Source organism: Rhea pennata, chromosome 9, assembly GCF_028389875.1.
Source record: "Rhea pennata isolate bPtePen1 chromosome 9, bPtePen1.pri, whole genome shotgun sequence".
Taxonomy (NCBI): Eukaryota; Metazoa; Chordata; class Aves; order Rheiformes; family Rheidae; genus Rhea; species Rhea pennata.
This window is the reverse complement of record NC_084671.1, coordinates 16,386,182-16,399,305: the sequence shown is the minus strand read 5'-3', so window position 1 is coordinate 16,399,305 and position 13,124 is coordinate 16,386,182. Positions and strand designations below refer to the sequence as shown.

At 39.3% G+C, this 13,124-nt stretch overlaps 1 protein-coding gene across 1 annotated transcript; it reads right to left on the bottom strand.

The window, feature by feature from the left end:
- Window positions 1-4,379: 4,379 nt before the first annotated feature.
- On the bottom strand, window positions 4,380-11,843 carry PLSCR1 (phospholipid scramblase 1). The gene is made up of 7 exons (XM_062582531.1): window positions 11,827-11,843; window positions 9,593-9,762; window positions 8,816-8,858; window positions 7,546-7,766; window positions 6,543-6,704; window positions 5,382-5,543; window positions 4,380-4,617 (listed from the first exon to the last, which is right to left on the bottom strand). Exons 1-7 carry the CDS (start codon window positions 11,837-11,839, stop codon window positions 4,558-4,560), a joined length of 831 nt encoding a protein of 276 aa, XP_062438515.1. The 5' UTR covers window positions 11,840-11,843; the 3' UTR covers window positions 4,380-4,557.
- Window positions 11,844-13,124: the final 1,281 nt, after the last annotated feature.

Genomic DNA, 13,124 nt, shown 5'->3' with positions numbered 1-13,124 from the left:
GATATTTCCAAATCTAACTAGTCTGTATAGTTTAATGCCCCAAACGTACTGCTTGGCCTACACATTGTTCAGACATCAGCTCTTCTCATTGAAGGCTTCAGCTTTCAGAACTATTGACCCTAGATTTTATGGAACCCAATTCTTCTCCTTCCTGCTCATATAAGTAAACTGGGTTTCTAATTGCATTAGGTCTATCTAGAGTAGCACAAGATAACTTGCAGCTTACGGGCTACAAATTGGAAGGGCTGAAGAGCCCATTTCAAGTGGTGGTGAAGGTCTTTCACCCAGCATTCTTCTGTAGACAGCACCACCGTAATCTACTTTACTACTGCAATCCAGCTCATTAAGGTAGAAATTAGCTTAAATTAAGATTTACAAATTTGTCTCTTTTGTAGCATATATATTATGTCCATCTTTACATTTGTTGAGGAAGCAAGGCTTTGTTTTCTGTGTTATCTGAATATTACTTCTATCAATAAATGCCTTACTGGAAAAAGAAGAGGAGAGGATAAAGGAAAAGAGAGGTAAAGGGCATAAGCAGAGAAAATAAGATGATGCCTCCCTGTACTTCTATGGACCTAGGGTCCCACAGATCACAGGTTTCAGCTTGAGAAAGAGAAATCTCTGTTCATCTTAATGCCATTTCACATGCAGCCTTATACTCAACTCAACAGAAATTTTAGATGCTCTGTTGGACTGCAACCTTCTTAGGACTCAGCAAAAGTTGCTTCTGACCTCCCAATCACCAAAAGCTACACAAGCAGCATGTGGGTTCAGAAGCAGCATTTTGAGATTTAAGACCATGAGGTTATAGACACATCATATTATACAAAGACTTAGCTGCACCTTTTTTTGCCATTAAACATATCCATATTATTGGCCTAGATTTGGAAAGGGACGGTGAAAAGAAGGCATCAGAGTAACTCACCCAGTCCTAGAGGGACTTAATCTGGTAAATAAGCATAATCATATATAAGCATAAATCATGAAACTTTTACACAGTCCTGGTCTAATGCAACAATTCTCCAGTAGCTGGGCTTTTGCCTCCACCCTAGGAACTCTGCTGCTTTTTCTTTATTATTCTCTCTCCCCGACTCCTTGTTGTTTTGTGAAGGTCTTTTATATCTCCTAGCTTACTAATTTTAAAATCAAGGTCTCACCACATGATTAATTTTTGGTTGAAATTGCTTCTATGTCTTGTGGTGCGGTTTCCCCTCCATTTGACCTGCATCTGTTCTCTGTCCTGGTCATGAGTTGCTCGCTTATCAGTATGCTGCTTTGTTACTACAACTTCCTACTCTGCATCAACCATTTACCTCTCTGTCAATTTTACAACATATTTCTGTTACAAGTTATTAGCATTCATATTCATGCAACTGGTAGGCATTAATAGTCAAGCACTTAAGCCATGCAATTTTATAATGCATTCCCCTGAACAAAGATTTGATTTCATTACCACCACTGGCATTTCCAATGAGGTATAAAAAGAGGACGAGTTCATGAAAACCAGGTGCTTTCTCCTTTACTGAATCTCCTCTTACTGTTCAGTACCTGCTCTCTTGTGGTCAGCTTTTCCGCTTTGGTGAAAGTTATTCTCGTTAGTAAAACCAAGTACATGCAAGTTATTCTCATTAGTAAAACAAAGGAGTACATGATGGACATATATGCCTTTCTTAGGACCTTCTATGAAAGGACCCAAGAAAAGCTTTTTTTTTTTTTTTTTTTTTTTTTTTTTTTTTTTTACGTTTCCCTTATTTGAATTAAAACATTTTTAGACCAACTATAACCAACTGTTATACAAGATACTTTAAAACAATGGTCCTCCTCCATACACTTGGCAAAAAGCCAGTCTTGCTTAAGATTGGGGATAGCTGACCTTTTTTTTTTTTTTTTTTGAGCTTTTTTTTAGTTTCTAGGAACTGGGATTAAGTATGATTTTCTACTGAAAAACATCACATGAATTATGCCTTTCTTGTGCCTTACAGACCCTAGGATTTCATTAAGTGACTGCATCTCCAATACAGCTACAAATGAAAAACTTAGAGATGACATAGGTGGAAAGGTCATGAGCAGAACTAGAGAAACCCATCTACAAATCTCAGTCTGTAAACGTTTTATGTAACAGTTTTATCTAACTGAGATGCAATTGAATAACAGACAGTGTGCTGAAAGTCTTCTAATGCTTTCCAAAGCCTGGATTTATGGATAGGAGAATAAACCACTGTATGCTTATAGTCTGACAAATGAGAAGTAGAGAGTTCCAGAGGCCGGCGATTTACTAAATATGGATGCTGTTATGGGTTCTCTCAAAATGAAGCAATACTGCTAGAAGAATGATTTCTTCTGCATTTAGCATAATCATTTTCAGAAATGAGCTAGTTCATGTGCTTAGCTCACAGCTGTTTCCAGAAGTATTTGAAGAATTTAGGGATTAAGCATTTTTAAGATACTGTTTGGTTAACTAAAGAGTTGTCCTTTGTTAGCCTTTCTCATTTATTACTTTCTGCTTCATAAGAGATCAATGAAAGATGAACAAGAATAGTGCAATAAATATCAAAACTATCCAGTTACTCAGGTGACTAATAGTTTCTGTAGCCAAATGGTTTCCTCTGTTCTTTTGTGATCTGAGACTGTGATGTGTGACATTTCATGCTCCTTCTCACCAGAGTTCTGCGAAATCTGGAAGTCTCAGCTTCAACTCCTTCCATCTTAATTACTGAACACTGTCGCTGTATTCAGGTGTATTTTACCTACTTACAGAATATGATTTCATCCATTCTTCAAACAGCCACAGGCAGACCTCAGTCTAATATAAAAAGGTATGTGAGAGTAAGTTTGAATTCTATTTCTATACAGGACCTGCCATGCAACTAAACAGATATTAACAGATATCTACCAAAGGAGAAAAAAAAAGGAAAAGAAAAAGCTTAGCGAACACAGATGTTAAGTTCTGCAATTCTGCTATGAAAACTGCAGACATTGAATGTGTCTAAGTCTCGGACTTCAGAGCTTCAGCTAGGACTGAGAGGGCATATTTACTACTGTCATACATTTTCTAGGTGAACACTGAGAAAAAAATAATACTTACAGGTTTAGCCATACGAATCCCTACAGCTCTACTTGTAGGTCTGTTAGCTTGGTTTCTGTAGGTACCACATCTATTCCTAGCTGAGCTAATCAAACTTTGACAGTAATTTTGACCTGAGCAAGATTAAATTTCCAATACCACATTAAAAACAAGTTGATAAAGCATAACATTTTCAAAATAACAATAATTCAATTCCCTAGAAACACTGCTGATTAATAAATGCACCTCTAGCAATTTCTATTATAAAAAACAGTATTCTGCAGTGTCTCTAGCATCAGAAATTATCTTTAACAAGGCAAAACATACAATTCAAGACTTTCAGAACAGTACAGACTGTCGTTACAAGTGTCTAATTCTTAAGAGCATCAAAAGGAGTCTACAGCAGCAACGACACCTTTCTTTTCCCTCTGCTTTTTGGCTAGCCGAGAGCCATCAACAAACTGAAAATACTGGACTACAGAAATGTTTAGTAAAATTAGAACGCAGCTCAAAATATTGTCACAGACCTCTTCCTGCAGCAAGATCTCAGGAACCTCAGTATGCATGTGAGGCCAGAGTCTGAACCAGAAAATGTACCCATTTGCTTGCACTTTTAACACAAAGCTAAAAATGAGAAGAAATAGGACTGCCATTTCATGCTGGCGTTTCTGAAGTAGAATTCATCTGTTTATCACTCCTGCCCCTCTCACACTGCCAAACAAACTTGCAATCTGTGAAAACTATGGACTAAATGAAGGGTAAAGAAGACTGCAGAAACAAAAAAAAGAAGCCACTATTTTTCCTTTGCCTCATGAAAACACATACTCGTGCATATTAAAGGATTATTAAGGAGAAGCCACCACAGGCATTTGTATTTCCTGTCTCTGCCGAACTTCTGTTGGTGAAAGTCAAATCTTGTCTTACATTTCAGACAGAAAACCCCCCAAAAAACAAAAACCATGCAACTAGGTTACACTAAAGAAGTCACATTTTACAGCAGATTAAGACAATTTGAGAGTGATTTCTGATAGTTCATTTTATCACTTTTTCTTCTTTTTTGGAACATACATATTTGGTAAGAAGTGGTAAATATCAGAATGTGAACACTGGAGGCAAAAATATCAAAGAAGGAGCCACAGGAAAAATCAGAATCTCTTCTTTGGCTCACTGTTTATGTTATTGTATTGAACACAGTTATTTTAATTCTTAAAAAGGAGGAATACTTCCATAAAAGTGCACAAGACTAGTACATTGAAAAAAGATTGTTATATGTTTTTATAAATTATATTATTGATCTGTACAAAAGGTTCTAATTCAGATATTGCAAATAATTTCATAAAATTACAAAAATAGAAGCTAGACTATACAGCTGTTAAATACAGCTTCCAGAACAAGATCTACATTTCTCACGTTCTCACTGCAGCTTTGTAATCCACGGGAAAGTTGAGCCACTTTTCGGCATCGTCTTTTTAAACAAAAAGTTCTGGATTTCACTGCCACACTCCTGCTCGCTGTTTGTTATCTGTACCGTGTTCGAAAAACATGAAATCCTAAGAAGAAAACAAAAAGCAAACAAACTCAGTATTTCTTAGACGTGGTTCATAGCTGAGAGTCCTCCCTGCCGCCCTATAGGGCGTTCAAAGCATTTCCCCCTCAAAAACCTCAGGCGACGAGAGGGAGCGGGGGGCACCTTTCCCCGCCCTCCATCAGCTGGGTCTCACGTACGGACGACAGGACACCCACGGGAAGAGGCAGTGAAACACAAATACGGAAACTTTAAATTACAGCTGGCAGAAGCTATGCTTACTTAGCATTCCTGTCCTGGCTGTGTTTGACCCTGCCTCAGTCTCTTTGTTTTTACCTCAAAACAGAGCCTATCGTTAACGGTCTCTGTCTGCAGTTTATGTTTAAGAGCCCCGTTTCCGTGTCTGCAGCTCTGGCTTGCTCGGGTTTGCTAGCGCTATGGGTCACACGCGGTTGCCCTCGTCCTCCCCCTCCGCCAACACGAGCGCAGCACCTGCCCCTTTGGAGGCAACACCCAATGCCTCCCCCCCTTAACGAGGTTTCTCAATCTCTGCAAATATGAACCTGTTCTTAAATACAGTTAGCCAGCATTTGGTGCAGTATAGAATAAGCTTATTATCTGAAATAATTTTTTTTTGCAGCCCCTTGAAGGCTAGCTTTACACACACAAAGTTAACAAGCAGCTCTCACTCACTTCAAGGAACCCAGGGTCAATCCTTTACCAGCACAACTTGAGCACTGAGATGAAGAAGTCAGTGCGTGTTCAAATATTAGTGAATTATAGACTTACGATAAGGAAGCAAGCACCCATCATGACAGCTTTCATTTTTACATCAAGGTCCATTGGGAACGTGATACCAAAATTATCTGCATCTGTAAATGCTTCTCTCACAAATCCAGTCCACTGCTTAGAAATCCTCCCAACAGTACAAGTTTCATCAATGGACTTCACCTAGTTTAAAATAAAACAAAATTTTAAAAAGTCAAATCTGTCCTTCACAATGGTCCTTTTCATTACACATCCCTCTGAAAGCTTCAAATTGTGTTATTTGAATTAAAGCAGTCTTACGTAGCATGAACATGCCCCTAATTCTAAACCTGAGCGCACAGTTCAGTGCTTTAATGGGGCTGGAAGACAGTTCCCACACATGTGCGCACACACACTCGACTGGAAGCGTTGTCGGTTCGCCAGGGTAACGGATTCTGGTTTCTTCTGCCATGTGTCAGGAACCATTCAAGTGAAAATTAAACAAATGACATCCTGCTGTTCCAAAGCACAGATTAGCCCTTTGTCAACACAGTGTTCCCTGAAGTTGAATCCAGTGCTCTGGGCCACAGTATGCTCCTAAATAAAATGCTACTAGGTTTGCTTGAGCAAGTGTTTGCAACATCATTTTAAATATTAAGTGTTAGACTGGTGTCTCTCTCAGTTCACATGTATGAAAGTAACAAGGTATTAATCACTTATTTCTAAGTGAAACAGTGTTGTAACCCTAAATCATTCAAATCTATGTCTTAGGTCTAAATAACATTGATTTACTTGGTTATTCAATGATTATTAAATGACTGACACACTGGTTGTAGAAAGTCATTTTAATAAGCATGCGGTACATCAGAGAATAACATTTTTTGTTAGAGACTAATATAATAGATTCAGAAAAGATTTTGCTACTACATATGCCAGTTAAGACAATTGTGTGCAACCACAAGGAATCAATTGCACTGATCACTGATAAGTGTATTTAAGTTGGCATTTCTGGAAGTTTGACTTTTTTATCTAGAGTAATCTAGTATCTAGAGAAGTGAATTGATTATTGTAACATTATTGGATTATATACTACTTAACACGTACTACAGTTCAGTTCACAGGCGATAAGTGGAGCAACTGGTTGCAAATATCAAACTACTATCTGAACGAAGATAAATACTAACCATTTTTAGCACTGCTTACCTCAAAATTAATATCCTCACAACAGCTGCAGACAACACACGGGCCAATGATTTTCAGTATATCCATCCTTTTCTCATCTTGAATGGTAAACTTAGGCAGGCAGGGATGCCAGTTCTGGACAACATAACCCACTGGTGTTCCTGGAGGGGCCTGAACTTCCAGCTTCATAAGAAAAAGAAAATTCCCGTATAAAACAGATCACACTTTGATACACACTTGTTAGGTGCACACACCCACAAACCATACACAACTTCTTTTCCATGACAATCTTCTATGAAGCTGCATGGGGTTTTCTGTGAACTTTTTCAGAAAACTACACACAAATTGCAAATTCAATAAGCAATTTTTGCCTTCACTGAAAACAACAATATACTCCTAGCCATGTGGTTCATACAGGCTATATATCTACAGTGTAAAGATCAGAAAGTCTAGTGAAGAGGCAGCTTTGGGCATCCTGAAAGCATGAACAGAAGACATCTGACAAGGCAGCAGAACCCACCTACTATAAATTCTCTGCTAAGAACTCTGAGTAGGCTTCATTTCAGAATGATTTCAGGAATTGCATCACATCACAGTTACTAATATTTTAAACTCTTCATGCCATGTTGGATTTAGTTGCAGCTTTCACAGCATTGTAGGGAAAACTCCAGCTGTTAGTTCATGAAAGCTGTTGTGTAACTTTTACCCCACAAGGGGGTAAAACCTTTTACACCACTAGTGCAGATTTCAGCACAAGCCACCAGTTCCCTGAAATGCTGCTGAATCAAGACTGTCATTTTCATAATCAGGAGTGGCAAGAGTGAATCTATGTGTTGCAGCCCAAACTGACCTTCCTGGAACAAAGAGACTCCACGCAGAAATCTCACAGATCTCTCTTCCTACAACTAATAGAGAAAACTTGAGCTGTTCCACCTCACCTCCTGATTTGAGGAAATTCAATTTTAGAACTGTACACAGCACCTGCATCCCATGGGAGGGAAGAAGGTGTAAGGGAGCAACTCACCTCCTGTAAGCAGCAAGGGAAACAGCATGAAGAACACCTGAGAGGTCTCTGCAAAGATATCACCTCGTGGCCCAGATTATCAATAACGTGAATGCTGAAAGGTCGTGACGGCCCGCAACAAATCCTGGTGCAGCAGTCAGTGTCCTCTGCTGCGAAGTAAACCCTTTGCCCCAACGTGTTCTTGATTTCGTATTTGTTGTTTGTTTCAAAGCCAGTAATAACTGAAAGTTAGTAACAGAACTGTTAATTTCTGACATCTGTCTGTGCAAACAACAGACAAGAAAAAGCAGCATTAATTCCCAAGGAAGCCAGACCTCTTCCTGAACGTCTGCCAAAGAGACGCACTGACAAAGGGAGGCGGTGGGGCCACCATCAGGCAAGGCGGCCTTACAGGGAAGCTCAGAGGGTACAAACCAACACGAGGCTGGCAAGACGGGAAGAGCACGGACATGTTCCACCTCCTACCCGACACGCAAACCGGCTACCAGAGCAAGCGAAACAGATCCGAGTAACACAGCAAATAAGATTCCTAGGAAGAACTGAAGATATAAGAATTAAAGAAACTGATAGGTTTTTTGGTGAAGAAAAGGACTCTAGAGGGCATAAATAATGTTCAGAATCAGAAGACCACAAAAAATGTAGGGGTCAAGATACATAGCAACAAAAATAGAAAACAACAAAGGCCAGGACACAAATTTTGATTAATTTCTCACGTGTACTGCAAGCATTACGGGAAGAGTCAGGTGTCAGTTGAGATGGACGTTTCATTTTATTTCTTCTATTTGAGAAACCACTGTTAACATGACTAACATTCTTAAAGCGAACAGAATGAGGGAGCAGAAGGAAAGCAGTTTAAGTTCAAACAGGAAAAACTGTCTGCAAATCAGAGCAACATGCCAATCTATGGGAATATGTGGAATAAGAGAGGACAGAAAAAGATGATTTTTAAAGAGGGAGGAAAGACACGCAGAAATCATATGTTACTACTTCAGCTATAACTAGCCACAAAAATTATTCAGTCACATTCCCACGTATCTTTTAAAATAAAGAATAAATTTAAAATCTTCTACCCCTCCTGTTTTCTCCTTCCTTCCACTCCTCCACAAGTTTCTAAGGAGACTGAAACAGATAAGGGAGGCAGGAAAGAGAGAAGTGGATATCCATAAAGGGCTCCATCTTTAACAAGCAATGTCAAAGGAAGCCTAAACGTTAACAGTCCTTGTGACTCCCACATTTAAACATTTCTCCCCTAGAAACACTTGCCACTTACTCTCAAGAAGTTCAATCTGCTGATGAATTAATAGCTGGTCAATCTGGTTGAAACACAAAGAAAAATTAATAGTTAATGAGTTGCAACTAAGAGAGACCTGCTTTTAGCAGCATTGTATTTTTTTCATTGCAGAATGCAATTCGATGGATCAGTGTATTACGCTAAGGCTAGATCGTCTACCAGCAAAGCTGTGGAAGTGGCCGACATTCCCCCGTCCTGTCAAAGTCCTGCACTCTGCCAGCTTAACAGACCGGTCGGTATTTCAGGACGCTAGAGCAGAAGCCGTACCCAGTACGGTCTTGTTGAAGCGCACAAGGCTTCGCTACAGTGCTCCCTGCATTTGTGGCGTCTCTCCAAAAACATTACAAAGAGGTGCTCAGAAAGCATCATGTAGAAAATTAAGCGCCTCTAATGTGCTGCAGGTGCCCAAATTATACGCATATATTGTACGCAGCTTGCCAAACTGCACTACGTCTCACACACGGTAGCTTTACAACATGGTAAAGAGGCATGACGCATGGTGCCCCCAGTCTGCGATCTGGCATCTCGCTCGGCGAGAGAACGCTCCGCGAAGCGGCCCGGTCCTAACAAGCACTTCCACGCTCAAACTGCGTCAGCACCACAGCAAAAGGCCTCCCTGAGCAGCCCCAAAGCAGTAACATTATTCAGCCACAGTAACGCCAGATGCGAGTTTCAGCCTTTTCCCTCCCACCAAACGCAGTCTGCTTGTGCTACGTCAGGTGAACAGGGGCAGGGGGGAGCAAATGTTGCAGGTACCTGGGTGAGGTATTCCAGTCCAGGGGGGCAGTAGAGAGGAGGAGGAGGGGCAGGCATCCAGATTGCCCCCCCGGCCCCAGGAGGCTGATTCTGGGCGGGTGGCCCTGCAAGATTGCCTGGGACTCCCACGGCATATCCCTGAAATCCGTAGCTCCCCACTCCCGGAGCACCTTAGTTGTTAGGAGAAAAGCAAATATACATCTCAGACACTAGAACCACACCATAAACCTTCAAAAGATCTATCTGTTTGCTTTTCTGAACTAGGACGATCCTTATAGCTACAGTATATTTCAGTTACAAATACCACAACTTTCAAAAGAATGGCACACTGCATGGGGATGCTTAATCCCTCCGGAGTAAAACAAATGAAATAAATGTGCCATTCTACACAAAGCAGAAATTTCATTTACGCAAAGATGGACAATTCAAAAGTTAAAAACAAATAATGAAGGTGTCAGAAACAAATAGCAAAGGTTAATTCTAAGTAGAGAAGATGGAATACTTCCAAACATGGGAAAAGTGGTGGCATTTACAGTTTACCAGTTAATCAAATAAGGAATTTTAAGACAAAGTTTTCCTGTAATTGTATCTTCTACTTATTTAATAGGAAATGTCCTTTTAGCAAGGTTAATCTGCAGCTTTCATATCAAATAAGTGTGGTCTATGAACCGCACCTGTCCATTTGTTTAATGTTTTCTCTTTCAACACTCAGGAAACCTGTAGTTCCCGTATGGAAGTGCCCAGTAAGGAAGGAAACATATCATTATTATATGAATGACAAGTCAGACATCTCCGTGTATTTCTACGTGCCAGTTATTCCACGGGAACTGCAAGCTCACGCGAAGCCCTTCGGTGTCTCAGTGCCCAGCAGCCCCACTAGATGGCACGCACAGGCCTTGCTGCTGGGAAACCCGGCTGCTGAACTGGGATGTGCTGGCTGCTGAACTGGGATGTGCTGGCTGCTGAACTGGGATGTGCTGGCTGCCTGATCAGAGCAAGGTCCGCTAGCAACAGTGCTTTTATTACAGGGAAGCTTTACGATCTTGTAGCACAAATTGCTGAAGTCGTAAATAAAAGTTAAAAGACGCGAATTATAATACTTTTATGGTAGGTAAAGACCACCTTCAATTTGGTGGTGAAGAATTTTATATTTTACTCAGAAGTAAGCATGATACAGAAGTCACAAGGAGAATTTTTGCAGAGCTCTACAAGGACAAATAGTTCAAGAGATGCTGACCTGCAGACTTATCTTTAGCCCAAATCAGTTCAGCACCAATGTTGTGTCCCGTTGCAAAACCCGGACTCATGCACGTGAAACATCACACTGTGGCCAAGAGTGGGGCAGTGCCCCGGACAATGTACAGAGCTCTAACATGAAGCTCTCAGATAGCATGATCGCTCACCCCAGACAGGAATCCCCGCTGACGAAAGTCGCTTTTATGTCTGATCACAGACTTTGAACAAAAATCAACTATCATTTTTGTGTTCGTGCAATTGTTCAAAACCAAAAATACTCTCCGATCTTCACAGCACATGCTCACTCACTGCTGAAGGTTAACTCTGTTTACAGACCATGTTTTGTTTGCCATAAGACACACAAGATTTCATTTATGAACAGAAGGGTAATTTAGGCCAAACATTTTGCATTTTTATATATAACCTGTGCTTTGAGCCTTATTGTTAACTATTTGCTCATTGTGATTTGGTTCTTTAAAATTTAACTTGTTGCCAAAACATGAGAGACTATTTACAAGTCCTTCATTTCAAATCTGGAGCAGAAGGCAAGTTAAGGGAGGAATGAAGGTGAGAGAGAGTACGGTGCACAACTACACATAAGGTACAGCAACAGAGCAGAAGAGAAAAACATAATACATGTGACCAGCAGTACAATGAGGTGAAAACAAATGTTTTTTTTTCAGCTCTGAATTTCTAGAAAAAAATAAAGCAAAAAATTGAAGTGTCACTTTAATAAATAAATCTGACCATCAGCAAAAATATTAATTGTTCTGCAGCAGTAACAACTCCCTAACAAACTTGCTCAATCTTAAGCTTGGCTCATGCCAGGCGACTCTTGTCAAGCATTCAGAGGCCATTCACAAAATTAGATGGTAAAAAATTAAACCCAAAAACTAAAACTAAAAAGAAATTAAGCTAGTATGGCTTGAACAACTTTAAGTGACCCATATTATCTTTGATATTAACAAAAGACAACATTTGATCAATATTTTACTCACCTTTCACTTCCATAGATCCGCTTATAATTACTCTGCAAAACATTTTAATTTCATACATTTAGAATATATAACTTAATGCAAAAGTCATTCAGAGTTCTCTATTTATTGGTGGTAAAAGATGACCGCATGCCTAAATTGCATGGGACAGCTGGACTACAAACACAAGCTAAAATAATTAAGTGTCTCGGCTTCCTTCTAAGCTATGCCTCTATTACAAAAAAAGAGCCTGAATTATCTATACCTGCATTCATGTTTTGAGTACCTGGAATCATCCTCAAGTCAGGGGAAAGCATCAGTAAATCTTAGAGCAGCTGAGACACCATGCTACCCTCTTTTAGTCCTTCTTTATGATAGTCCACTTTTGAAGCAGTACATCCCATGAATAAAAACACTCACTGCTTATCTTTTTTTCTACTCTTCCAGGATTGCCAAAGGAGTTAAAAAAAACATAAAGAACATTTACTGATCATCTTGATTGATCATCAACTTTGAGGTATACTACTTTTTGTCTCTGGGATTATTAGAGAAAGAAGGCAATGGTAGCAACATTTGCTAAGGAAAGAGGTCCAAAATGGTTGGTTTAGAGATCCGTAAGTAGCAAATATTAAAAAGAACAATATAGGAGCTCTTCTTTACAGAATCAAAAGCTTTAAAAATAAATTGAATCATTCTTTAAAGAGAAGGTAGTTAAAATTTGGTAAATTCCTTAAACAATATATATGAACTCTTAACCATCTATTAATAGCAGAAAATAACAATAGTTTCTAATAGGAACTAATTGTCTGTTTATGCAGCTCTCAACCTTCAACTAGTTCAGTTTAGAGAAGATGTTCGTTTAAAGCTGAGAATTAAATTGAAACTGAAAACAGTTCCTTCCTGCTTTTTATTCCATGAATAAAAACAGGTATCAAAGCAGGATGTTTAATGGTTCTGGAATGATATGGCATCCAGTTCAGTTTGTCTTGTACAAAACATCCTCTTTGTTTAATAAATTAGATTTAAAGTGCTCTTTTTCCAATATACTTTTCACTTCTGCATTAGCATACCTTATTTACAAAGACAGCATGCTGTTTCACGTATTGTAATTGGATTCTGGTCCCCAGAGAAATGCAGGTTGAAAAACAAAAGTAATAAGAAATAGTTTAAACCTCTAATTTAAAAAGAAAAAAAAAATCTGAATGAGGACATTCAAACTACATAACTTAAGTATTCTCACAGTTGACTATATGGAATGATAGGATTAATATAAGATTATAGTATATTGTTGTAAGTAAGTTGACAAAAGTACTAGTAGGAAC